The sequence below is a fragment of the Oreochromis aureus genome, linkage group 5 (genome assembly GCF_013358895.1).
Source record: "Oreochromis aureus strain Israel breed Guangdong linkage group 5, ZZ_aureus, whole genome shotgun sequence".
NCBI lineage: Eukaryota > Metazoa > Chordata > Actinopteri > Cichliformes > Cichlidae > Oreochromis > Oreochromis aureus.
In genome coordinates this window covers 32,429,878-32,454,810 of record NC_052946.1, presented here as the reverse complement: position 1 = coordinate 32,454,810, position 24,933 = coordinate 32,429,878, and the positions used below count along the sequence as shown (strand labels likewise).

Genomic DNA, 24,933 nt, shown 5'->3' with positions numbered 1-24,933 from the left:
AATGGATTACCTCATCCTCTAAAAAAGCTGTTCAATCTCTCTGTGATTGTATAATTCTCTTTCATCTTCAGAGAGAGGAGATGGAATGATTAAACAAAGAACTCGCTGATCTCCGTGGCTGGTGTTGACATGCGACTTCAGATGTGCAACACTCACATTAAAAAATAATGTGGGCTTTGCACTTGGACCAATTCTTCTTTACTATGTATGCTACGTGTATGATAATGAAAAATGTATAGTGATGACAGCTGATGGTTTTTTTCTTCCTCTGACTATATTGAGGAAATGTAACATTAATCAAGCAATATGAAACTCAACTGGTGTCTCAGTTTTCAGCGTCTGAATGCTGTTGTCTGCATCTTTTCTGTTCATGCTAGTTAATATATGGGGTAAGAGGAAGCCTGTAGTTTGGACTTCATAGTATTAATACAACATGCAGCATATGAAAATAAGTCATTGTACTGCTGATCACATATTGCATTAATATAATACAATTGGCTACAGTCATATGCAGATTTTCTGCAATGCTGTAAACTACAGAAATTGGGAGGGGGCAGGGGTGTGTTCTGAGCCACAATACACACTTTTCTTCCCACCAAGCTAACTATCACAGCCAGTTTCCAGGCCAGCATTTTGATGCATTGTTTTGTTTAATCCCAAAGGGAAGAAGGTAAGGATTAATTTGTTGCATCTGTCAGACCCATGCTGGCACTGCTGATAATGTCCGTGCCAGTTTTAGGGCTTTTTTATTTTTTTGCCTCACCACTGCCCTCTCTTGTAGCCATCGAGCCCCTTTTGTTACACTGCCAAAACACCTCTTTCAACTGGATCAACACATTGCTATTGTGTCATTGTTGTACCCCTTTGGCTTTGTCCCCAGACTTTCTCCTCTGAATGTGAGGTCCAAGCCCAACCTCCATTTCCATGTCCCATTTGGATCCCTCTTGACCTCAGTGCTCCCGCTGAACACAGTCCAGGTCTATGGTTCAAGAGGTCGGGCACATTGATTTGACATGGGAATAAGAGTGTGAGCTTGTGTTTATGTAAACAGCTCATGGTTCCCTAATGCACTGTGGCATACAGCTGTCACATATATGTGAGTCACAGGCTTGTGTGTTGCCTTCAGAGTTATTACAGAAACATTTACATTACTTTATGTGTACACGTTGCAGATTCTGTATTCACAAGCCTCTTTTTAAGTTCTTGGTTTTTATAATTACTGGCACTACACAAAATGTTTGAAAATTACAGAACAGCAGTAAAGAAAACTGAGTAGAACCATAATTTAGCCTTGTCATTATATAAAGTATATAATTAGATACATATTTAACATTCAAACAGCACTTTAATTCAGCAGACCTAGGTGGATCTAATTATAAATGCTTAATACTGCAGGAAGGCTTAACCCAGTGGTCACCCCACCACCCACAAGAGGTTGATTAACTGGATAGAGCAGTAGAGAAAATCTTTCCTATAATCTTTGTTTCATGTCTTTCTTGATAATTGTGATATTCTACTAAAGCAAGATAAAGACAATTGTTAAAGGAAAACAGGGAAACCAGGTAATACTGGTTGAAGTCAGTAAGTAAACCCGCTACCTGTTAGTTATGATAAGACTACTTCTGCTTTACATGGTCACCAGCCTACAATTATTTGTGAGGTTATATTTTGTCTTCTAAATAAATGTCAAGAAATATAAGAATGCCAAAAGCCATACTAATAGGTGTTAAAGATAGACATGCAGCTACACAAAACTAAGCATGTCTTAAAAGAAACTGACAGACAAAAAATATAAATTGCACTCCAGTATTAGTTGTAAGCTTACCTTTTCTGTTGATTGTGATGTGCCAAAGAAGATTGGGATGAATGCTAGCCAAATAATGCAGGTGGTGTACATAGTAAAACCAATTGGTTTGGCCTCATTGAAGGTCTCCGGCACCCCTCTGGTTTTAATCGCATAGACTGTGCAGGTGACCATGAGCAGCATACTATAGCCAAGCAGGCAGATGAGGGACAGGTCAGAGATGTCACACTTGAGCACACCACGAGCCAGCGCTGGGTTAGAGGTTCTCTGGTCCTCATAGTCAATAATAGCTTTGGAGGGATCCACAACAAACCAGATGCACACCCCGACCAGCTGCACCGAGGCCAGGGTGAACGTGATGACTAGCTGTGAGGCTGGAGAAATGAACTTTGGCGCGCTCACAGACATACTACCCTGCTCGAAGATGCGGTAAATACGATTGGTTTTGGTGAGCAGAGCAGCATAACTAATGCTCATCCCCAGACCCAAGAAGATCCGACGAAGGGAGCAGATTACGACATCAGGGGCAGAGATCATCAGGAACGTTGTGGCATAGCAGAGAAAAATGCCAGTTAGCAGGACATAGCTTAGCTCCCGGCCTGATGCTTTCACAATTGGAGTGTCATTGTAGCGAACGAATGTGACCACCACAAACAAAGTGGCCATGATGCCAATGACTGCAACAAACACAGGGATGACTGCCCACGGAGAGCTCCACTCCAGCTTAACAATGGGGATTGGAACGCAGCCTGTGTGATTCTCATTGGGCCTCAAATCAAAGTGACACATCTTACACGTGTAGGTGTCTGCCTGGTATTGATAGCCATCGCAGCGTTCGCAGTGCCAACAGCAAGGGATGCCCTTCACAATCTTCTTGCGCTCACCAGGCCGACAGGGCTGGCTGCAGATAGAGGAAGGGATCTGACGGACACCACCGGGCCACTGCATTGAACGAACCTAGGAGGGAAGCAGAGGAATGTGGAAAGGGACGAATGGACAGAGAGAGAGAGAGAGAGAGAAGAAACATCTGAGAAAAGATTTTAGTGTACAAAGCTCACAGAATTGCATACAGCTGAGATAGATAGACAAAAGGGTGCTTTATTGATCCAGAATGTTCCTCAGAACCCCTGGAGGCCAAGGAGAATTCGTGTTTTTGGTTCTCTCTATTTATTTGGGTGAGAAGTTGAAAAAAGGCAAACTATTCAAGTATTCCTCCTACATTCAGCAAAATTTTTCAGTGGTAGGTCAACTTTTCTGAAGGGCAAGATCTGAGAGGAAAAGAGAAACGGAATGTTTGCGCTGCAGTGAACTAATGGCACCATTCCTGTAGTTTTTTGGCTTTGGCAATTTTTTGTGTTAAAAATTAATCAAAGTAGAAAGAGATGTCTCGTTTCAAAATATTATTCTCCTTTGTTGATTTTCCAGTTTCCTAAGCATACTTTGGAGGATAAATTAAATTCATCATTGGAAACAAGGTCTGCTCCCTTTAATGTTATCGGTTTTATTCAATTGTGGCAGTTCATTCAAAGCCAGTAAATTTGTCTTTAAATGTGTATTTAATTGAAAACTCAAATAACACTAATTAAATACTGCTGGCTTTCAAAATGAGACCTGGCACATTTTACAGTAGGTACCTACAAATACCTTACCTTTCTTTTTTTCTTTCAGCACATGTTGTTGAAAGAGGTGAAGAAGACAAAGCTCCCCTCAGCCGGCCTCATGTGTTCAATTGGACTCATTTGCCTGCCCAAGGCCCCCTCTTCATTTTGTGAAAACATAATTTGTTTGAGTCCTTTATGTAATTTACTGTCATAATACTGTTACTTCATCACACTGCCTGCCCACAGTATTGTTTTTGGAAGTCAGTGATGCCGTCTGCTGTCTGATATTAAATATGTCTGTCCGAAAGCTCCCATGGCTTTCTTTTCATCACAGTCCATTCTGTTAATCATTTAAAGTGCCCCCTGGATATTTACACCTTTGAAGATAGAACTGAGCACTGTGAAATGGTTTAGAGGGGTTAGAGATCTAACATGCAGCTGCAGAGCTGAAGTAACCTTTCGGAGGATTTTCATTGCAAACACTGACACAAACATAAGTTGTAGGGGACACAGAATAGAAAATGCCAGTGCTCACATTCAGATGGAGTTGATCCGCCCAGTGACCAATAATTTTGTACTCAGCTGTTCGGTTTCTGATCTGGTATTGGTAGATCTCATAACGTCCAGGGGCATCTCCGTTTTCATTGAAGAGCACTGGGTTGCCAGCTATGCCTAAGTGAGAGAACAAAAATATTCATCATCATTATCTGTTCCAGTCATTTTTTGTGTTCTGTGTGTGCTTTTTACAATTTTTCAGTTCTTGTGCTCATGGGTGATTTTACAGTGTACAATAATTCATCAATATGTGGAAAGTAAGGGCGTGGAGTAGTTGGAGATCCATCAAAGACCAGCGAAGTTCTAAATGAGCCATCCAGTCTTGGATTACTGACCACATTTCTGCTGAGTTCAGTAAGTGAAAGCAATGGTGACTTCTGCTTTTTTAGCTTTTGGCTATTTGACAGTTGCTTCCACTACATTTCTACTCGGCTGTAGGTGGGATTAAGTGTAAATACATAACGTTCCTGCACATGTAGCTACCAGAGAATGGAAATTAAGATAAATGTTATTTTTCCATGTAATCCATTGTAGTTTGCACTGGCTAAAAGTGGTAGGACAGATATGTCAACAGCCCAACTTCTTAAACACAACAAAACAGAATCTGAAAGAACCAAGTAAAGCTAAGACAGCAGTGTGTGTTTGTCAGAGTTCTCATCTTAAACGTAATCAAATGTTCCAGTTTCCTAAGCTTATCAATCTTGGCAATTAAACCCATATACGGTAGAATAAATAAAAAATACGTAAGAATCTGACAATTAATTCGAATTTTCAGGTTCTCTTTTATCACTTTGTTTTGTTTCAGTGTTTTTTTTTTTAAAGAAAAATCCATTACCAGTGCATCTCACTGCACACAAGAAACCTTAAGAGCCCGCCTTCTTCTTACAGCAAGCTGGCTGTAAACAGTTGGACTTGAGCAGGTTGTTCAGAGATTGAGTACTGACTGCATTTTGTACGGATTTTCCTATACAAAATTATAGGTGGGCTATAATTTATCTTTGCAATAATGACTCTAAATAATATTCCTGTGTTCCTGTTTTACGATAAGTATGTTAATCACAGTATGGTATTCATAGAATGGTCTTCTTTGGCCAGAGAATGACGTAAATGCTTCTTTTTATTTTATTTTAATTTAGGCCACTTGTGGTTTAAAATTAAGTCTCCCAAAGACAATTAAAATCTCAGTTAAGACAAAAAAGGTAAACCTGGCCAATTGCTGCTGATGGATTTTCTGCTGATGAGAATTTTTTTTTGTCCTTGCTCTTTGTTTCAATTCTGGGGAAGCGGCACCCTAATCCACATCTCGATGAGTCAGCCCTGTTGGATTACGGCATTACCGTTTTACTCAGCCTTGTGACAATGCCGCCCACATCACAAAGCAGTTACTGATCATGGGAGGATTACAGTGACTTTATGAACCACAGAGGCAGTTTTTATATAAAAATATTAAGAACATCGCCAGTGTTAGTAAGCTATGACATTTTTTTCAAAGATTTTAATCATGCAAAGCTTGTTTTATTTTCACTAATGTCCAGAGCAATTTAAAAAAAGATTAAAGCTATCTGCCTTCCAGTGTCATGGTTGTCTGCCTACGCTGTCATGGTTGAACACATAACCTCAAGCTAAAGCCTTAAAAGCTTGGATATAGCCTATGAGATCAAGCGCTCCTATGGACACCTTCAGTGAAAGAGGAAAACGGACCATGAATGTCACTGGTGGCTTTAAGAGAATGATACGGCAACGCGTCTGATATAGTTGTATGTAAGCCTTGTGGGCCTTTTGGTTATGCTTGCTTTGCAAATTAAATCCTTTCATAGACTGACTGGTCTCTTATTGAGTCTCTGAGCTACTGTTAATCTTCTCTTTTATGCACATATAAAAAAACAAAGCAGTTTTGCAGTGATTTTATTTATATATGCTTTTGTAATAACATTTAAATGGACTATTCTTTAATTTTCTGTTGGGTCATTATAAATATAAAAACGATGTTGGTTTTAGTATGTATGTGAGACACACAAGTAACTCTTGAATAGAGACAGGGTGCATTAAGCCACAAATTCCTTGTGCTACATTGACTTTGAATTACATGGAGCAATGTGGTTAGATGCACTAAAAGAGACATCAGCAAGAACAGTGTTTGTACAGTTGAATACTTTTGGATCTTGACAATTAACCCTTTAAGACCTACTATAGAACCAAGTCCACCAGAGCTTATATTATATTTTTACATGCTGTAGTGCCATTTTTGGGAGCATTTCAAGTTGCTATACATCAATACAACCATTATAGCCCAAATTTTAATAATATGTATGCATTAAGTGCATAGTAATTACATAAATTGCCAAAAAAGTGCAATAAACTACAAAAAAATTGAAAATCGTTTTTGTTTTTTTTAACATATATTTCTAGTTAGAGAAATTTAAGAGGCTTATCCCTCAAAACTGTAGATACAAAAAAGTTGCACAAAATAGTATCCCACCACAGGAAATTTATTTTGAGTGTCTTCATTTTTGAAATACACCAATTTTTATATACTGCAGGAAAAACGAAAATAAATATTATAGTGCAAATTTGCAAAAAAGCAGCATATGCATCAAAATAAACTATTTCCAGCAGTGCAATTTGAGTCCAAAGCATCCCAGAAACGACACAGAATGTCATAAAGTCAAAGATAACTTTTAAAAACACCAGTACAGGCTCATGAGGCCCTGATGGTAAAAAACTACATTTCCGCGAAAATGACATCACTTCCGGTTTCGGGCAGGTCATGGCGGACATGCGAAAGTTCGGGCTGACGTCTATTCCAACCTAGGACGTGTTATGAACAGCTGATCGGATCGGCAAAGCGTGTTTCTGGAATATTGTTTTTGTTGCTGCAAGTGCTTTTTATGCAGTTTTTGCAAAGCCATATGTGGAAGGAAACTGTGACCTAGGACAAGCTGATGGCATAAGATGTAAGTACAACTCCTCCGGTTTCATATGCAAAAAAAATTATTGCGCTAGCTCACGTGGTTGCAGTGCTACCGGGATTTAAAAATAGTTACGCAAAACAGAGCGTGCCCGCTCCGACCGGTTTTAAAGGGTTAAAGCATTTTCACACCATGTAACTTAATATTGGAAATCTGGACAATTCAAGAAACTAATGCAAGGAGTCAGATGTGAGGAATATGAAGTCCTGCGAAAAACTAAGAGTAAGAAGCAGCTGGGTGCCAATCAAAGCTGTTGATTAACTATTCGTCAGCAAGTGTGACCAACTATAAAAGCTTCATAACAGTACAATTAGAAAAAGACTGAGCAAGTATTTCTTAATAAGAAGGAGAAAAAGTAAAAAAAAGTATTTTCTCTATAAAGAACACAGCAGCACAGCTTAAATATGTAAAGCTGAACCTAATCAACCCATAAGACTTCTGAAGCAATGTCCTTTAGACAGGTGGGTCCATAGTAGAAATGGCACGATACCACTTTTTTATGTCCGATACCGATATCATAAATTTGGATATCTGCCGATACCGATATGAATCCGATATAGTGTGTTTTTTAATCAATAAAACTGTTTTTTAATATATTGCTGCATTTTGTATAAGTTCATACTCAGGTTTAAATAAACAACAACACTAAAGCTATTCTGTTATACCTGTATGTAAAAAATACACTGCGCCCAAAATATTTCATAGTTCAGCAACACTGATCAATCTAATAAACTTAAACCTGCTCCATCCTTCCTATTCTGGTATTTTAAAGAGTACTTAGCAGAAATATTAAGCAACCTAACTAATAGGGTTGCAAACTCCCAGCAAAAAAAAATAGGGAACCACCCCCCACCCTCCACCTCATGATGCTTAATCGACGTAATGAACTTTAATTTGATGCAGTGTAAAAAAAATGCACAGAATTAAATCATTTTTCAAGAATAATTAAATAGATTCAACATCTTTCTTCAACAGAATTGCAGACTGTACAGATCGTACCTTCCCAAAGGAAAAAGTACTATAGCTTACTAGGGTATATTAGACTTAACAGTTACTATATACAGTAATGGACTTCTACATATTTTACATCAGATTAAAGCTTTGGGTGTAAGATTCGGATAATTATTTATTAAAAGCTAGACATTTTAAATGAGAATAAGAAAGAAAAGTATGTCTTTGTGCCCCCCTTTCCCTTTTAATGCCCTGTCGGCCCCCCTGGCTAAACTTTGCTAGATCCGCCCCTGCACAGTTACCAGCCGTCAGCTATGTAGAAAAGGATCCTGCTCTAGAAAGTAATATTAAATAAATTCTAACAACAGCTCATCAAGCTTAAACGTGCTGCTGTTGTTCAGCCGCTGGACTCCCGACAGAAAAGCCGATCAGCTGATCATTAATCAGTTTCATGATTGAAGTAGAAGCAGGAGAGGGAGGGAGAGAGAAGAGGCATCGGTTGTTAAGCTTAACGTGGGAATGCTTTACAAACATTCAGAGATGAACTTACACACTTGCTTTACTTCTCTCTGGGATAACTTCCTCGGAGATGAAATGCTGGTTTGCTAGCGAGGCTACAAATACACACAGCTGCTCTATCACATGAGGCATACTGCTCCAACGTGCTACAGTTATGAGCCCAGTTATGCCCTGTGGCAAGTTTTGTGAGGTGCTTTTTTGATATTTAATGGATCGGATTACATTTTTTATTTCTCTCCGATATCCAATCCAGTAATTTACGTCAGTATCTGACCGATACCAATACTTAATATCGGATCGGTCCATCTCTAGTCCATAGTAGAGATGGTTGGCCATAATGTACAGCGCCGCACTTGCTGAAAACCATACACATATCAGAACAAACACATCATACTAGCTGTCAAGCACGGTGGTGATAATACAGGGTTGTTTTTGAGCCACAGGACCTGTGCACCTTGCAGTCACTGAGTCGACTGAACTCATCAATATGTGAAAATATTCCAGAGTCAAATTGGAGGTCATTTTTCCAACAGCTAAAGCTCATTGAAAAATGGGTCAAACAACAGCGCAAGGATTCCAAGCACACGTGCAAATCTACAACAGGATGGGTGAAAAAGAAAAGAATCAAGGTGTTGACCCAGTCAAAAGCTCCGAATTCAACCTGACTGAAATGCTGTGGTGGGCCATTGAGAAACATTCGCATAAACAAGTGCCTGCAAACCAAAATCAACTTAAGCAATGTTCTACAAATATTGTAAAGACTTTGTAAAGTAATTGTACAGAAATCACTTAAGTTATTGCTGATGAAGTTGGTTCTACAAGTTATTCAATCATGTGGTGTACTTTTCTTTTCAAATGACTATAAATTACCTTGCTATCACATGATATAACACTAGCTTTCTAAATGCTAACTAGACATAGGTTTTCTAGAATAATGCAGTATGGGGGGTCAAATATTTTGGGACTGGAAAAGGATATCAACAAAATTTAACAAAATATTGGCCACTTATTTTTCTATAATGAAACGAAATTAAAGCAAAATGGGGAAATACAATCTTAAGTGGATGGTAGTTTATTTTGCGGCACTATCGTCAGTTTTCAGTTGCAACTAAGAAATTAGATTTATCATGCCGTAAACTGCTTGTCGAAATAGTCAACTCTCAAGTCCTGGAAATAATGATTGCACAGAGGACTGTGCCATGGCTCCATTGTGCTGTGAACTAATGTGGTAGCGTAGCCTGGGGTAGCACAAGTGTGTACCTCAGGCTGCTCGTTTGGGGTTAATGAGGTGCTTGTAATTATATGTAATATTTAATGATTTTGACCTCTTTCTCTTGCACTGTTGTTACAATCCCGAGTAAATGTATACATAAACTTCTTAATAATTACCATGATATGATCATTAATCCAGCATGTGCTTATTCTGCATCGTTGCACAACCAGAACACCTCAGTGAATGACAACAACATGACAGCTGGTCATTAACTCTTAATGACCTGTACCCAGACACATAATGTCGAATTTCATGGATCCACTTTCACTCTTTACACCATTCAGTCACAGGCATGACCTTTACATGATTGCTCAGTCATAGCATATACACGTTTACTATCTGCAAGTACTCTCAAACTGGCCCTAAAATGTTCTGAAAGCATGCAAGTGGTTGCTTTTAAAAATCCTATAATATGTGAAAATGTATATTCAAATCACCACAACACATCTGGGTTTTGGATCTGCTAAGAGAGTGTAGATATTTTAAAACACTGCAAATTGTCACATAAAAGCCGGTATTTAAATATTACCCAACACAAACAAATGAAGGGCATGCAAAAAGCATCAGAGGAGTGAAAAAACAGTAATGTTAGAGCTAGCATGGTAAATTTAGCATAATGTGGAATCTCACAGCACTATTTTCATCAGTGCAACAGCAGCTATGTCACACTAAACAGTTCTCTTCAGGATGTTCTCTTTATAAAACACAACACAGCTTCCATTTAGTCTGTCTCTGCCTTATTTGGGAGCACCATAAAATACTGTCAATACAACCTGACGTGCAGCTGTTTCACAAGCATGTAAAAGGATGAATATACCTTTTGAGCTTTCAATGTGCAGCAAGTGTTGCTTTTGTTGTATTGACTCATTTAATCTATGCTCAGAAAGATGCAAAAAGACCCCAAAACACTTACTAGAATAGTAAGTGAATGAAAACAGTGCTTTCATATGGAATGATGAGATGTGTTTTTGAATCCTACTTCAAAACTTTCCCAATGAAAAGTCATCAGTGTAAAGCAACTTCAGAGATTCTCTTCACGAGTATAAAGGTCTCTCCTCTGTCTGTGTTTCCGAGCAACATCTGCCAGCTTTCCGCTGCCACACCCCGCTGCTCTAAAACTCGTTTGTTCAGTTTATCGTCTTCTGCTGACTCAGCAGTTCTACCCAGAAAAACACAAGTAAACACTGCACTTCCAATGCGTAACAAATTATTTAGGGCTGATGAAGAGACAAAATTGTGTTATGTGGCCATGTACTGACACTGCCTTACAAACAAGAACACAGAAAAGCCACTCTAGTCTGAAAAGCAGTTCAGCTATAGCACAACTAAGGTGCGTGCACAGGAACACTCTCAAAGGACTTTAAATGTGTTTCCATTGGCTGACAAAGCTCCACCACACTCTCCATCTTTCCAGAGGAGAAACACAGTCTGACAGTAGCTTCTCATGCCTGGTTAGCTCTGACTACGAGCTCTTTGACGCTGTCCACACTACACTGAGTGGTGGTCAGTCATTCTCTCTGTGTTTCCACATTACCTGCAACACGACACAGCCACGAGGTCACACCTCCTACACTCACTCTGAATAGGATTTTAAAATGAGAGCAGTTCATCAAACGGTTACAAGCACTAGCATCAAAGAAGGCTTATTTCTGGTAGAATTAAAGTTTTATCAAATAAAGATAAATAACAACCCCAGCTGGTATTTCAACATTTGCTTTACTGTTATAGCTTCTGTATTAGACACAGACTCTGTAAACAACAGGATGTACTGCTCATCTGAGGTGACAGAAGTTGATAGTAGAGAATGATAAATAGATCTTTTTTTAAGATAATGTCTATTCTACAAGATGTGGGGGGATCTTTTGTCAATAACATGATTGAGTATGATGCCAAATACAAAAAAACAGACATACTGCACATGCAAAAAAATATGTCAGGATAGAATTAGCTTTTGTGCTATGCGACAATAAAGATTTTGCACATCCTTGAGAAGAAAGAGAAGTGTGGAAAAATGGAAAAACCTGAGAGCATGCCTTTATTCCACACTCATAACTGCTGTCCCTGGTGAGAAAGACAGTGGAAAGGCCACTGCTTTTCAGTCAGAGGTAGAACAAAAACACCTCCCCCTGATGTGATTGCAAGAGCCATGAAACACTGACAGGAAGCTCCATTCAACTGTGGCCCACTGAAGTCTCAACAACCATTAGACACATGCATTGCTGAGAAGGAGCAAGAAAAGGAAAGCTCTAAAGTGTCAAACAGTGCATAAAGATAGATTGAAGGTGTTTGATTCTTTCGCTTTGTGGGCTGCAGCTCCAGCTGCTACTGAATGAACCAATAATCAGCACTTGTAAAGTTGGTGATTTACAAAAGAGGAAACACAGTTACATCCCCAGATACATCTGTGTGGAAAACACAAAAGAATAAAAGCTTTTTCGAAAAAGCACAGACACCACAGACCAATAGAAATAAATGTTTTTTGACTTTTCTTTTAATATTTTCTAAAAGGTTATCTGTCATCAGCTACTGTGTCCCTTGTTGAGCCCATGACAGTCTGCTGAGATATTGATGCATTTATGTATTTTTGTGGCACACGAGGAGCAGAAGGTTTAGTACATCTTTGTATTTAAAGGAACTTGTTGACCTTTACCAGTTTCAACATCTGTGTAAGACAGAGTGCATTTGAGCTGTGTATGGACTTCACTATGCAGGTCTGCAGAGGAAGAAATTTGAATTATTTTTAGAAGATGTCTGCCGAAACTGCTTACAATAAACAGAAATGTGTAACAATAGATTCTTGCTGGCTCGGCCTCAAGAATGATTCATCACAACAAACAATGACCTACTTCTACATACATTTCTGTCAATTTGTAGGAAGAAACAGGACAGTGTATTTACTGCTGAGTAACATACTAATATCCCAACACAGAGATAAATATTATCTTTGAAGTTTTTGTATACTGGCCAGTAAGTACAGTCTCAGCTGTTGGGCTGTTTTATGTATCTGGACAAGTTCAATATACTACTGTGAGCTGATGCAATTAGATGAAGTGTAGTGTAACCTCAAGGCAACCCCTCTGGTCTGATGGTGTGAATATAGTCTGCCTGCTAAGAACAAAATTCAGCTGAAAAGTGCTTACTGCACAGGAGTTTTCTGTCCCTGCTCACGGGCTAAAAACCCTGTTCAAACCACTTTTTACAGAGAGCACCCCTCAATCATTACTTTACAAACAGCCCAATTAAATACATGTTTGAAGTAATTGTGGATGCACTTATAATGCACACACATTACTAACATGCTATTCCATCACACAGTTCTTATATATTCAATATGTCAATTTTAATTCAATTTCTTGTTTCCCATGGTTGAAAATGTCATTTCTTATAGGAGCATCCAAACATCAGCTCTAAAAGGGAGAAACAGAAGTTGCATTAAATTCAAGAGTGGTTGCCTTTGAACCTCCAGGCTCACTGGTCTATATACAGCATATGAAATTGGAAATCTTGCACATCACTGTCTAGACAATGACATAAACATGATTTGTCTAGACAGAAACTATCAGAACCTTTTTGTCTGGGATGAAAAGAAAACTACAGAAGCTGTTTTACATCAGATCATGAGAACCACTTTCAACAACATACTGCATGTTGCGAGTTGTTTTTCTCTCACATTATTGGATCCTGAGCAGCTCAGCTGGTGCAGAGCAGTGCTAAGGGCACCTGATTTACTACTAAGCCAGGAGATTGTAATCAGTACTTTACATCAATATGTCATAAATAGGGTGAAAAGAGCTGAACTGATGCTAAAAATTGTGTTGAGGAATTATGTAATAAGATTTTAAAAAGGTTGCTTTTTTGCAAAACTGTTGAATCACCCATCATTTCTTACTGTATTTCCCAGAGGTGAAGACCTTGTACTCCACATATCCAGATATACTATATTTAAGGCAAAGACACAGTGTGTACAATTCTAATGAGCCTGACTTCTCTTAGGCAAGCTGTCTTGAAATTTCTTTGTCCTCAGGAATTGGCTGCCGTTTGTTCTCTTTCAACATGAACCCACACTGCTTCAACAATTCTGAGGTCCAGGCTCTGGGGAGGCTAATCCACGAGTGATAACATCCATTGTATGTGTTATCTATCCAAGTATTGCTTTTATTGCACTGGCAGCGTGTTTGGAATCATTAATATGCTGAAAAAGGTTTCAAGCATAAACATTGTGTAGACGGAGATATTCATGAAAACTTTGCTTCTAATTTTAGTTATATTTACATTTTCAGAATAGACTTTTCTGTTTATCTGTCTATCTAACAATTAAGTCACTGCCAATCAGATTGCCTGGTGGATCAAAATCTGACCTGCATTTATCATTCCATTAATTTTGACAGGATCCCCAACACCACTTACTAAAATGCAGTACCAAACCATGACAGAACCTTCACCATCTTTTATAGATGGCTGCAGACACTCAGTGATGTACCTCTCTGCTAACCTCCTCGGTACATATTGATAACGATTTAGATTAAAAATATTACATTTGGATGCATCCCTCCATATGACTTGTAGCCACCGATTTCCAGTCCAGTTCTTGTGTGACTTGACATGCCTCAGCCTTTTCTCCCTGTTTCTCCTCCTTAAGAAAGCCTTCTTGATAGCCACCCTTCCACTGAGACCATTTCTGATTAGGCTTCAGTGAAAAAATAGATTGATCAACTCAAGGGCCAGATGCGTTTCTCAGGTCCTGTGTCACATCTTTGTTGGATTTTTTCCCCAATTTGTTAAGGACACAAGTTTCAGATACAGTGCAACTGCTGTAGATCATTTTTCTTTAGGCCTACCACTTCTTTTCTCATCTATTTGTCCAGTTTCCCAATTTTTTGAAGGACACACTGCAAACCATGCCAAGTTTTCAGCTAATGACTCCTTTTCAGTGTTTGAATGATTTCAATATGACTAAAAAAAGCAGACAATGTCAAAAAAAGCTAAAAAAAAAAAAAACCCAAAAAAACCTCACACTTTCATAGACCTCTAGAACACCTGGAGAACTATTGCTCAAAACCACTTTAACAAATTATAGGAAAGTCTATGTCCTTAAAAGCAAAACAATTTCAAAAAAGAAAAGGGGGGTAACTTGTAACTTTTGCACAGTACTATATTTGTGAAAGTAAAAATTACATTTTAATGAATTCTGTACACAGTCCTGCTTTGGTAATAATGACGCAGGCATGATGTTTGTTCCATAAAAACCACTGACTCCTGCTGATGTATTAAAAGGAACTAGCTTTATATCCATCAGTGACATAATTGTGCTCAGTTATGATTTCAATTCATCAACTATGGCACTGTAATAGTGGTAGCAGATTTCAGGAGGTTACACTGCTTTACTCTAACAAGCAAGATTTTGGCCCAGATAACTCAGCACAGAAGTCAGTAGTGATTACTGACATCACTTAAGTAAAAGCTTTTTAGGCCAATAAAAAAAAATGTGTCCCCATTTATTGCCACACTCTACGTGGCAATCTAGTAGTGCTCTAGTGCTATTTTTATGAGTAGGTTGTTTCAAGCTTGTAAACATGGATTTAACAATGCAAGTAAAACCGACTTTGGGCAATGTGGCTAAAGACTATGTCATAACCCAAAATGCTGACAGTATGTTCAAAAGCAGGTTTAATGATACCAAAACCTGCAGAATCACCCAATCAAATTATTTTGAAATTAAAAATATAAATTTACTTCCCAAATGTGAATTAAACATTAAATTGACATTCTGCCAATGTAATAACTAGATATTAAAATGACAAATTAGCTTGAAGAGCATGAGTTCAAATGAATAATTTATCTGTACAAACACTGCATACTCAAGTCTCTATGAAAGAATTATAATTGCGTTGAACAGCTTTGCTTTAAAAAGGCTGTCTATATAATGAAACTCTTGATCACTGCTCTTTGTGTGAAAGCAGTCAATTATTAATATGCCAGTCATGAATGTGAACTTGACTGATAACTGGGTTTAATGTAATGCTACATAAAGAGTTGGGAAATAGGTCATACAGTAGAGGGGGAAAAGTAAGTTGTGTGCTGGGTCGGGAGCCATAAATGGCATCTCAATGTAAGACAATGTTCTTCAAACTGTATGGTTGTGTCGAAAAAAAGTAATTCTAATAATGTAAAATTCAAGTAGTTACCATTTTAACCCTCAAACACAGACCTCTGATGGAACTTCTATAAGCAATGTATGTTTGTAATCCTATACTGCTTGCATCTTTTCACATTTTCAACCTTAAAAGTTCACATTTAACATGAAAAAAATCCTAGTTGCATGCATTCAGTTTCCTACAAAGTCAGTGGGAAATATATAGAAGTCATATATAAAACATTGTTCTGCCCTTGAAAGAAGAGAAGAATCATCTCTTTGCAGCATTCACAGCCTCACAGACCTTTGGCATTATAATTGTCAGTCTGAAGAACGTAAATGAAGTACATGCTTTCTTAAACACTTCCTGTAAGTTGGAATCGTTTGCATGGCTTAAAAAAAAAGAATGATACCCTTTGTTGTTATATATGTATTTTATTATGTACTTTAAATATCTATCTCTACAATCACCCCAACACCCTGAAGCACCACATCTCCACCATGCTTGACAGGTGAAGTCAAGTACTCCTCCACATTTTTTATCCAAAGATTCAAACTTGGATTGATTTGTCCATTCTCTCCATAACACTTTTTTTCTTTCTTTTTTTAACCATTTATAAGCAGGCGGTTGAGGACCACTGAAGCATTTGTTTCTCAAAAAACACCTGCTTCTCAAAAACCCTTTCAGCTCTGCCACAAGCGTTTTTTAAAAAGGCTTTTCTAATTATGAGTTAGCCTTTTAACATAAAAATTTGCATTTGGTAACAGAATGTGCCACTTAAATACGAGAATGACAGCTGCCAAAAAGAGCCCTGTCTATGCCTGCTTAGATATCCCATGTAACATCATCACTGATTCATAAAAATTATTCTAATAAACTTTAATTGACATAAGATATTGTCATTTCAAAAGTAATACCAAATGATCCTAAAAGCATACATCTGAGTGTCTATAACTGACCTGAAAAGTTGAGACGACGAATATGCTTCAGCAGATGAGTGCCATTTATGGGGTCCATTTTAGCGCAGAGACCAACCTTGCCTGGGCACAGCTCCTGGTGCATGTTGTGCAAGGCATGAGCCATTGCATAGACGGCATCGATAACAAACTGTACCTTTCCCTCCTGCTCATATTGCGAGTCCTTCCCGATTCGCTCCTGATCTGAAAGACATAGACAGATGCATGTGTGTGATTTTATAAATATCAATTGGTTAAAAGAATTCATGAAATAATTCAAATCATGGTAAGTGATATATGTAATGATCTGCGGTCATTCATTTGGTTTGGTCACCATGTCAAGTACAAGGTTGAGTCCAGCATTAGTATCCATGTAGTCAAGCAATCATGTTTGAGACAGAAAAAGATTTTACAAGTGGATTTAAACGACTCAATCAGGCAAAAAATCTGTAGCTCTATCAGCCACATCATGCAATTAAGAAAATTGTATTCATTTAAAGGCATGAGTGGTTTCCATGAGTGGATCCAGCTTAAAGAATTATCTACTTGTGAGTTTGTCTCTGACACTTGTTTAAAGAAGGCTGATGATAAAGCAGCATATTCAGTGCCTGTTCTAGACAATTAATATGCACAATTATAGCAAAAGAATAGTCCATCTTGAAACTAATTTATAAAGTAACTTGATGAAGATTCTACTGATGTGTGCCAATAGTCAGGAAAACTTATCTTCTCAACACTTGTCTTCTGTGTCATCCCCACTCTGGATGGCAGCTTTTGGATAAGACAATTGTGTTCACGCTACTTGGAATGAACTAAACCTTTTAAATGAAGGGTGTGGCATCAGTCCAAAAGACAGAAGAAAATACATTGCTCCTCAGTGAGTCTTATTTTTTAATGTACTGAATGGTGTTGCCTCTTGCAATTAGCTAGAAAGTAAATACCTGGAACGCTGCAGAGGACTGAATCAATTCTAATATCTGGAGTGCAAGGTCTTCTCCTCTGGGAAATCTCATCTGTTAAAAATGAAGAGTCTTTCTTATATCTTCTGAAGGAGTAGTAGAGTTCCCTCTGTGTGATTTTTGTAAGGATTATGTTTCAGGCCTGGATGTCTATTCTACAATTTTTTAAATATGCCTCATGCTATTTTTCATTAGGTGCTTTAAACAGTTCTTCCAGTTTGATCAATTTTTTGTATTCCTTACCTTCTTGACTGAGTGTCCAACTGTGAATTCAGTATTTATTGCCTGGTTCAATTTAGAAGACCCAAAGAAGCAGGAAATAGAGACATCCATTCACAGGACAGGGATAATCCCCTTATGGGCTCAATGTAATAACTCGTGATAGGAGTTTATTAATCCTGGCTCAGGTTGTTCCAGAGGTTTTTGTGATTGTTAATTGCTGTGAGGAGGTGGGGTCTAAGGAGATACAACGTGCCAATCCTAACTTCGGCTGTCTGCTCACAAGCCTGAAGTCTTAAAGCTGTTTCTATGTAAATCTGCTGTATGTGCATTAGCCATTATTAAAAGCAGGTGTGTTCAATTAAGATTTACAATAGACTAATTACTAGGGATAAGCTAATGATAGAGCTGCATAGAATTCAATTAGGCTTTGCAAGTTAATAAGCACACAGCAGGGAATGAGCTGCTGATATTCACACAATAATTGCCATACTGTTGGTTGAAAAAAAATACTTGATGCTATAGAGCTTCTTAACTTACTTCCATATTTAAAAAAATATTTTAGTAAGTACTTATTTGGTTAAATTCTTGGTTAATGCATTAGTAAACTTGAGTCTTTTTAAACATGACAAAAAGTAAGTTATACCAATTTTGCCACACGACAGAGAGTAACTAAATCAAAACCCAAGCCATGCCAAAACCTGACTCTATTTAAAAGTAGAGTTTACTGTAACGCAGTGAATGATTTTCAAAAACAAAAATGGACAGGCCTGCATTATACTAAACACCTCTTAATCTTTTAAATCAGGTGTTTTCAGTCCCATTGCCACAGACGTAAAACCAAGCACCAAGGATGTAGTCAGTTTTTCTAAACATTTGTGAAAGAATAGGTTGTTTTAAAGAGCTCACTGAATCCGAATGTAGTAATCTAATAGGATGCCACAAATACAACAAGTTAAAGTCACAAAATTGTGAATTTAACTTGTCGTACAAATTTCTGTTACTTTTTCTACTGAAGGTTTCTTAAACATGAAAAATAACAATTTTTTTATATAAAACATTGGTATTGGTTGAAAATTTCACAGTTGGTGCCTCCCCTTCATATAATTGTTCAAACAAATATGGCTTAATAACAAGAAAGACATTATACTGTCAGAACCAATATGAACTAATGAACTACAAGTGAACAATATCAATATTAAAAGCCACCTTAACAAACCTCAACAATATGCAAGCTACAACTGTTTTTTGTGAGTATGTGGTTATCTGATATTTTTGGACATGTCCATATTCAGCTTTCATAAGTAAACTTTTTCCTAAACATTATCATGCAACAACTATCCTCTTGAGGTGCAAGCTATTTTCGGCAGCTACTTCAATCTAAAAGAGTGCTAGCCTCCAAATCAGCAAAGGTCTCCTTCTGTTAGCCATCTTTCATTTGCTAGATCTCCAGCTCCTCACTGCAGACCAGAGGGGTTTTAAGTCTCAGATTATCTCATGAGCTTTTGAAAATGCATGAATTATTGTTGGAGGTTACGGCTCAGTAATTAAGGGCCACAGGGCCTTGATTGGACAGAGATTGTCACAGTTTGGCCGCCATGCTTATGCCGTGGGGAATCCTGTGAGCCAGAGTGGGTGTGAGAGTGATATTTCTCTCTCAGTCTTGGCAGGCCACCCACACTAACTTTGTATTGTCTCTTCTCCATAAGACAGTTTCCCTTTTTCCTTCTGTCTCTCTTTGTAGCTAACTCCTCATTGGCATTTTGGCACTCTCGCACAACTTTTCCAAGCTGGCGTTTTGCTTTCAGAGAAATCCTTTTAGATTAAGCAAAGCAGAAGCTGAGTGTGGGTGTCTTCCACTGAGGTGAAACACAAGACATTATGTGACAGACAGTGTGGGCACAAAACCTTTGACCTATTTTTCAGCTTACGACCGGCTGCAGGCCATCCAGTCCACCGAGGCAATCGGACCATCTTTTAAGTTAATGTGACGCTGCTGACATGTGTCACGCGCCTTCATTTCACATTTTCTGTGAATTTTCCTATACGTGATTGTATAGCGAAAGTCTCAATTCATGTAGGACTAAAAATATCCTGTTGTGTGTATGTTTTCAGTCAAACAGAAATAGTAATTTAAACTATATAAAAAAATATCAAAAATGATAACAAATATGATATCACATTAAAAAAAACTGTTATTGGGTTAATACTCAAAAAAGAAACGATTTCACATTTTGTGGTCCTAGATTGTCAATGTAAAATTTGTTATTGAAGCAAATAATTAAAATGCTACTTCAAGCAAATGTAATTTCAATATTAGCACTGATTTTAAAAAAAGAATTTTACAACTATACTGTATTAATGTTCAATAAACGTGTCACAACAATGTAATAAACAACAGTGTAACCAACAAATGGTCCTTTTGAGCCCCTCAGAACCAACTGAACAATGTTTAAACCCCACAGCCTTCCTGAATATTGTCTGTGTTTATCCCTTTTTGACCACAGTCTACCCATCTTCTGATGGCTGCTTGCAGTTGGATAATGTTCCATGTCACAAAGCTCATCTCAAACGGGTCTCTTGAACATGACAATGAATCCACTGTCCTCAAAATGCCTCCAGAGTCTCTAGATCTAATCTAATAGTGCGCTTTAGGGATGTGGTGAAACAAAGATTTGCTGCATGGATGTGCATTTGACAAATCTGGAGCAACTGTGTGATGCTATTATGTCAATATGGACCAGAATCTCAGAGCAATGTTTCCTGTCACCTTGTTGAATATGAAGAATTAGGGCAGTTCTCGAGGCAAACTCAATCCAACTGGATTGGAGTTGGCCTGGATTAGGCTGAAGTGGAGTCCAACTCAGGTGCACCTATTAAAGTGGCCAATTAGTGTATATGTAAAGACCTATTTGGTTACATCATATTAGCAAACAGATTTCAAAACCTACCCCAGTCAACATTCTAACTAATTAAATGAAATTGCTATTTACTGGTTAATAGTTTTATTAGTTGTATTGTCTTTTTCATGTTCTCATGCTTGGAATCAACTCAAGGGTAGGGTTTAAATTTTAAACTATTTAAACTCTCCATGACACCACTGATCAGAGATTTCTGCTTCCTAAAATAATTTAATCTATTTCCACAATGAATTCAATTACTTTTTACAAAATCTTTTCTGTAATAAACTGGCAAGCTGTCCAATATTCCCCATCTCTTACCCAGAGAAGGCTGAAAAACCCTCTAGTCACCCTGGATCGCTGTTTAGGGTGAGCAGTACAAAAATAGATTGTTGGATGTGAGAGCACATGCTCGGTTTATCTGCATTACTTTTTCTGTGCTGTTCCGCTCACATCGTTAATACAGAGGCGAAACACACAGCCAGCGAAATGGGTCCCTGCTCTACCTCCCCTCTCCTCTCAACATTAATCAATATCAGTTTTACATCTCCTTCATTCCCAGATAAAAGACAAGTCTCACTTTTTTTCTTCAGTCACTCATGCCCTCCTTATCCTTTGATCACACTAAGCAGTCTAACCCTCTCAGGACACTGATAATTCTGCAGCATGCCCCATGTGGTTTTTGCACAGCTGCCACAGGGACACTGCAAAGCTCCCCACCAGTGAAGAGGCAGCTCAAGTGTCATACTTTAACCTCAAACAAATTCTGTGAGACTCTCACTCCCTGTGAAGCAGAGCTGATAGGGAAGTTTAATACTAAAATGTCTGTAATGAGCGAGGCAAGTGATAGAAGAACAGCTACTTAGTGTGAGATGCCTATACAACACTCGCTCCTGCTATAGAGATAAACTTAACGATGTTAATGTGGGTATTTTCAGAGCTATTAATTACGCTTCTGCAGAAAGTAAAGGCTAAAAATATTTTAAGTGTATAATCATTGAGAGTACAAGTAATCATTAAAGATCATCATTGGTTTTAATGTTTTATTGGCAGATAACAATCATCATATGTTTGCTTTATTTGCTCTTTTTCCTTGTCTCATTGTGGAACACTTCCTCTTATAACAGTTTTTCCCCCATTTATAGTTTTGGTTTCATTGATTGAATGTATCTTGCAGATAAGACACACATTTACATTTTGAAGCAGAGCATCTTTATTTTTAAGGATTAAACTGGAGATTCTCTATAGATTTATAAGTTCAGCAAATCCCATAACATAAAACAGAGCTTTGATATCTCTGATCAGAAACAAGGAAAAACAACCTTGATCTCTACAGTGATGAATTCAGTAACTTTGTTACAGTGTGTGTGTCTCAGGGAGTGAGAGGTCACTGCAAGGGTCACTGCAAATAAGTACAGGGCTGAGTGATCACCTTTACTTTGATGAAAATTTCTATCCTGATCAGAGTGGTTTCTTCTGACAATGCATGAAGGGTCACCTCAGGGAAATTTTGGACCAGTACTCATAACCTTTATCAGAATGCAAAGTTAAGGAATATCTTTGGAAAAATTGTGTGAGAGAATAGATTTCCAGAGACCTGCCAAATAACTACCAAGGTGTATTAAGCCTGTTCTGGTGGCAGAAAATAACCCAACAAAATAAGCCACATTAATGCTCTCTTGCTTCATTATAATAAACTCTGTTGCTGTAATTGCTCAAAAATGCAGTACCCGGCTATTTTAGGAAGTGATTTGGCCTTTTTTCCAAAAAACAAAACAAAAACAATGCGACCTGACGAGTTTTAAAGGTCTGCATCATCTACAAGAAACACAAGGACTATGGAGTGCCACAGACAGAGCTGGAAAGTCAGACAGTATTAATAAACAGTTTGACATTTTGTTTTGTTTTGGTCTGCACAGGATTTTGTGACATTAAGACATATTTAGATTACCAACTGGCTTATCTTCTATAACTTGGGAGGGAGGAAACGGGGTGTTTTATTTATTTGCAATTTTTACCACAAAACACTATTTCAAAACATAAATTGTAAATCTTCCTCCAGACCCATCTGTTAATATCAATATACATCAGTATTCAACATTCAGTATAAACCTACTACAGACATTTCAAGACACAAAGAAGAATAAATGGAAACACATTTGAGCCCAAACATAAACAATGTGCCATGTTTTCCATCTCACTTATATAAGGAAATGAAAACATGGTATGAATGTTGGCCATGGTGTTGATCAGACTGCAGACTCCCGGAGGGTCACTGGAGCTATCTAGTTTTTTTGTTCTTGGCAACATTTCCTCTTGGGTGGGTGGGCAGAGGTCAGTGTAGCCAATCAGTAGACAAATTGATCCATCAGTACTATCTTATCCACCTGAGTGATGCCCTGAATGTAACCCTCTGTGTTATCTCTTTAGAATACTCTGTGTTGGGTTTTATTGCCTGTGAACACAGCACCAGCTGTTGGTTCTGCAGCCCACCCCTTGAGTAAAAGTATGTCTCTGGTGTATTTTGTTTGTACTGTTTCACCAGGGCTGTTTCAGTTATTTATTGTTTTACCAACCCTGCCCTTTATCTACAAATAAATAAACATTAAGATTCTCTAGAGTCTCAGCACAGGGGTCCTTGTCTTTTATCATTACATGTTATTATACACATTAGTACTGCAGAGCTAAGTGGGATGATCATCCACAATCACGCATAATTGCATGTCAACATGCCCATTTACACCGTACGTCAGAATTGCTTTGCTATGGTGTAGTTGTTATGACTTGTTATGCTCAACAAAGGAAGAAAAGCACGTTTTACTGTACCTCCACTGTCAGTGGTTGAAGAAAATTTGGAAACATTAAGGAAAAAGAATCAAAATAAGTCAATTCAACATTTGCTATACAAAGTAATGTATAGCGATTTAGTAGTATATCAGGTAGAGTCCAACTGCTATATTACAAAACAAATATTATTTGTCAGTATATTTGTGTTGCCATTTATTCCTACTGATAAATGACGTGAAGACAAGATGGGAGAAACACCCTTCAACCATGTCCTGAGTGTTGCATTACATAGTTTGTCCACCAGGGGGCATTCTGCAACTTCCCTGTTGCCAAAAGGTGTGGCCACAAACACAACACCCAGCTGAGTAAAGCATAATTAATTAACCTAGGACTTGTTGTGCCGATAAGTTTATTTGTAAAACTGCACTGTTATATTATCTTAGTAATAACTTGAATAGCTTCACATGAAAAAAATATGGACTGATATAATGGGATTTTTAAATTGCTTAATATCGATATCAGTCTTGAGAATCCTATATCAGCTGGGCTCTCATATCAAGTATATTTTTCAGAGAGTTAATTGAGAAACTGTTTAGAGGTAATATATCTAAATGGGAATGTCTGCTCTGTCAGTTAACTACCCGACAAATCAGAGTTCTTCATCACATTTAGAAAAGTAAGCTGTAAATTTTGCACTGCCATAAAGTCCTCTTGACTGAGTGGTCTATTACAGTCACTTCAAATTTTACCATGCAATAAATAGCATGGTAAAATCTTTGGAAATCTTTTAAAAAAAATAAAAAAATAAAATTAGTCTATATTGTTCATGTTATATTGTAGGGTAATGCACAGCTGTGACTGATGCTTATAGCATTGTAAGACAATGTACAACCAGCTTAAAAATCTAATTTAGTCATGCAGTAAATCCTACCTCCATGAAGCCTATAATGTTGCTAGTTTGGAGCATTTTGTGATTTATGGCACTACTGAACTGCACTAAGAGGGATTCCCCCCACCCTGCAACAAAATCAGTTTGTTTGTTTTTTGCAACAAAAAATTGCCAGAGGAAAAAGTAAAGCTGGTGCCTCATAAGAACTAAATATATAAAAAAATGAAAAGAATAAAGACAACGAAGAGTGTAACATTACCTTTGGCCTCACAACAGCTGAACAGAGTGAAGATAGCATGCATCTTCAACACAAATTCCATCATTAGTAACAGAATCATGTACTCCTATTTTCCGACACACCCATTCAAGCAGTGTACTGTATTTTGTTTTGTTTTTTTCTGCTGCTGCAGTCCTGAT

General features: G+C 37.8%; 1 protein-coding gene across 2 annotated transcripts in view; it reads right to left on the bottom strand.

Annotated features, from left to right (window-relative positions):
* The window catches only part of LOC116317786 (metabotropic glutamate receptor 4-like), a 189,215-nt gene that overhangs the window by 15,236 nt on the left and 149,046 nt on the right, over positions 1–24,933 (bottom strand). For both annotated transcript variants that reach the window (XM_031736659.2, XM_039612154.1), the window contains 3 exons: positions 16,766–16,966; positions 3,941–4,077; positions 1,826–2,761 (listed from right to left, as the gene is read on the bottom strand). In XM_031736659.2, the coding sequence (XP_031592519.1) occupies positions 1,826–2,761; positions 3,941–4,077; positions 16,766–16,966 (1,274 nt within the window). The remainder of the gene's footprint in view (positions 1–1,825; positions 2,762–3,940; positions 4,078–16,765; positions 16,967–24,933) is intronic.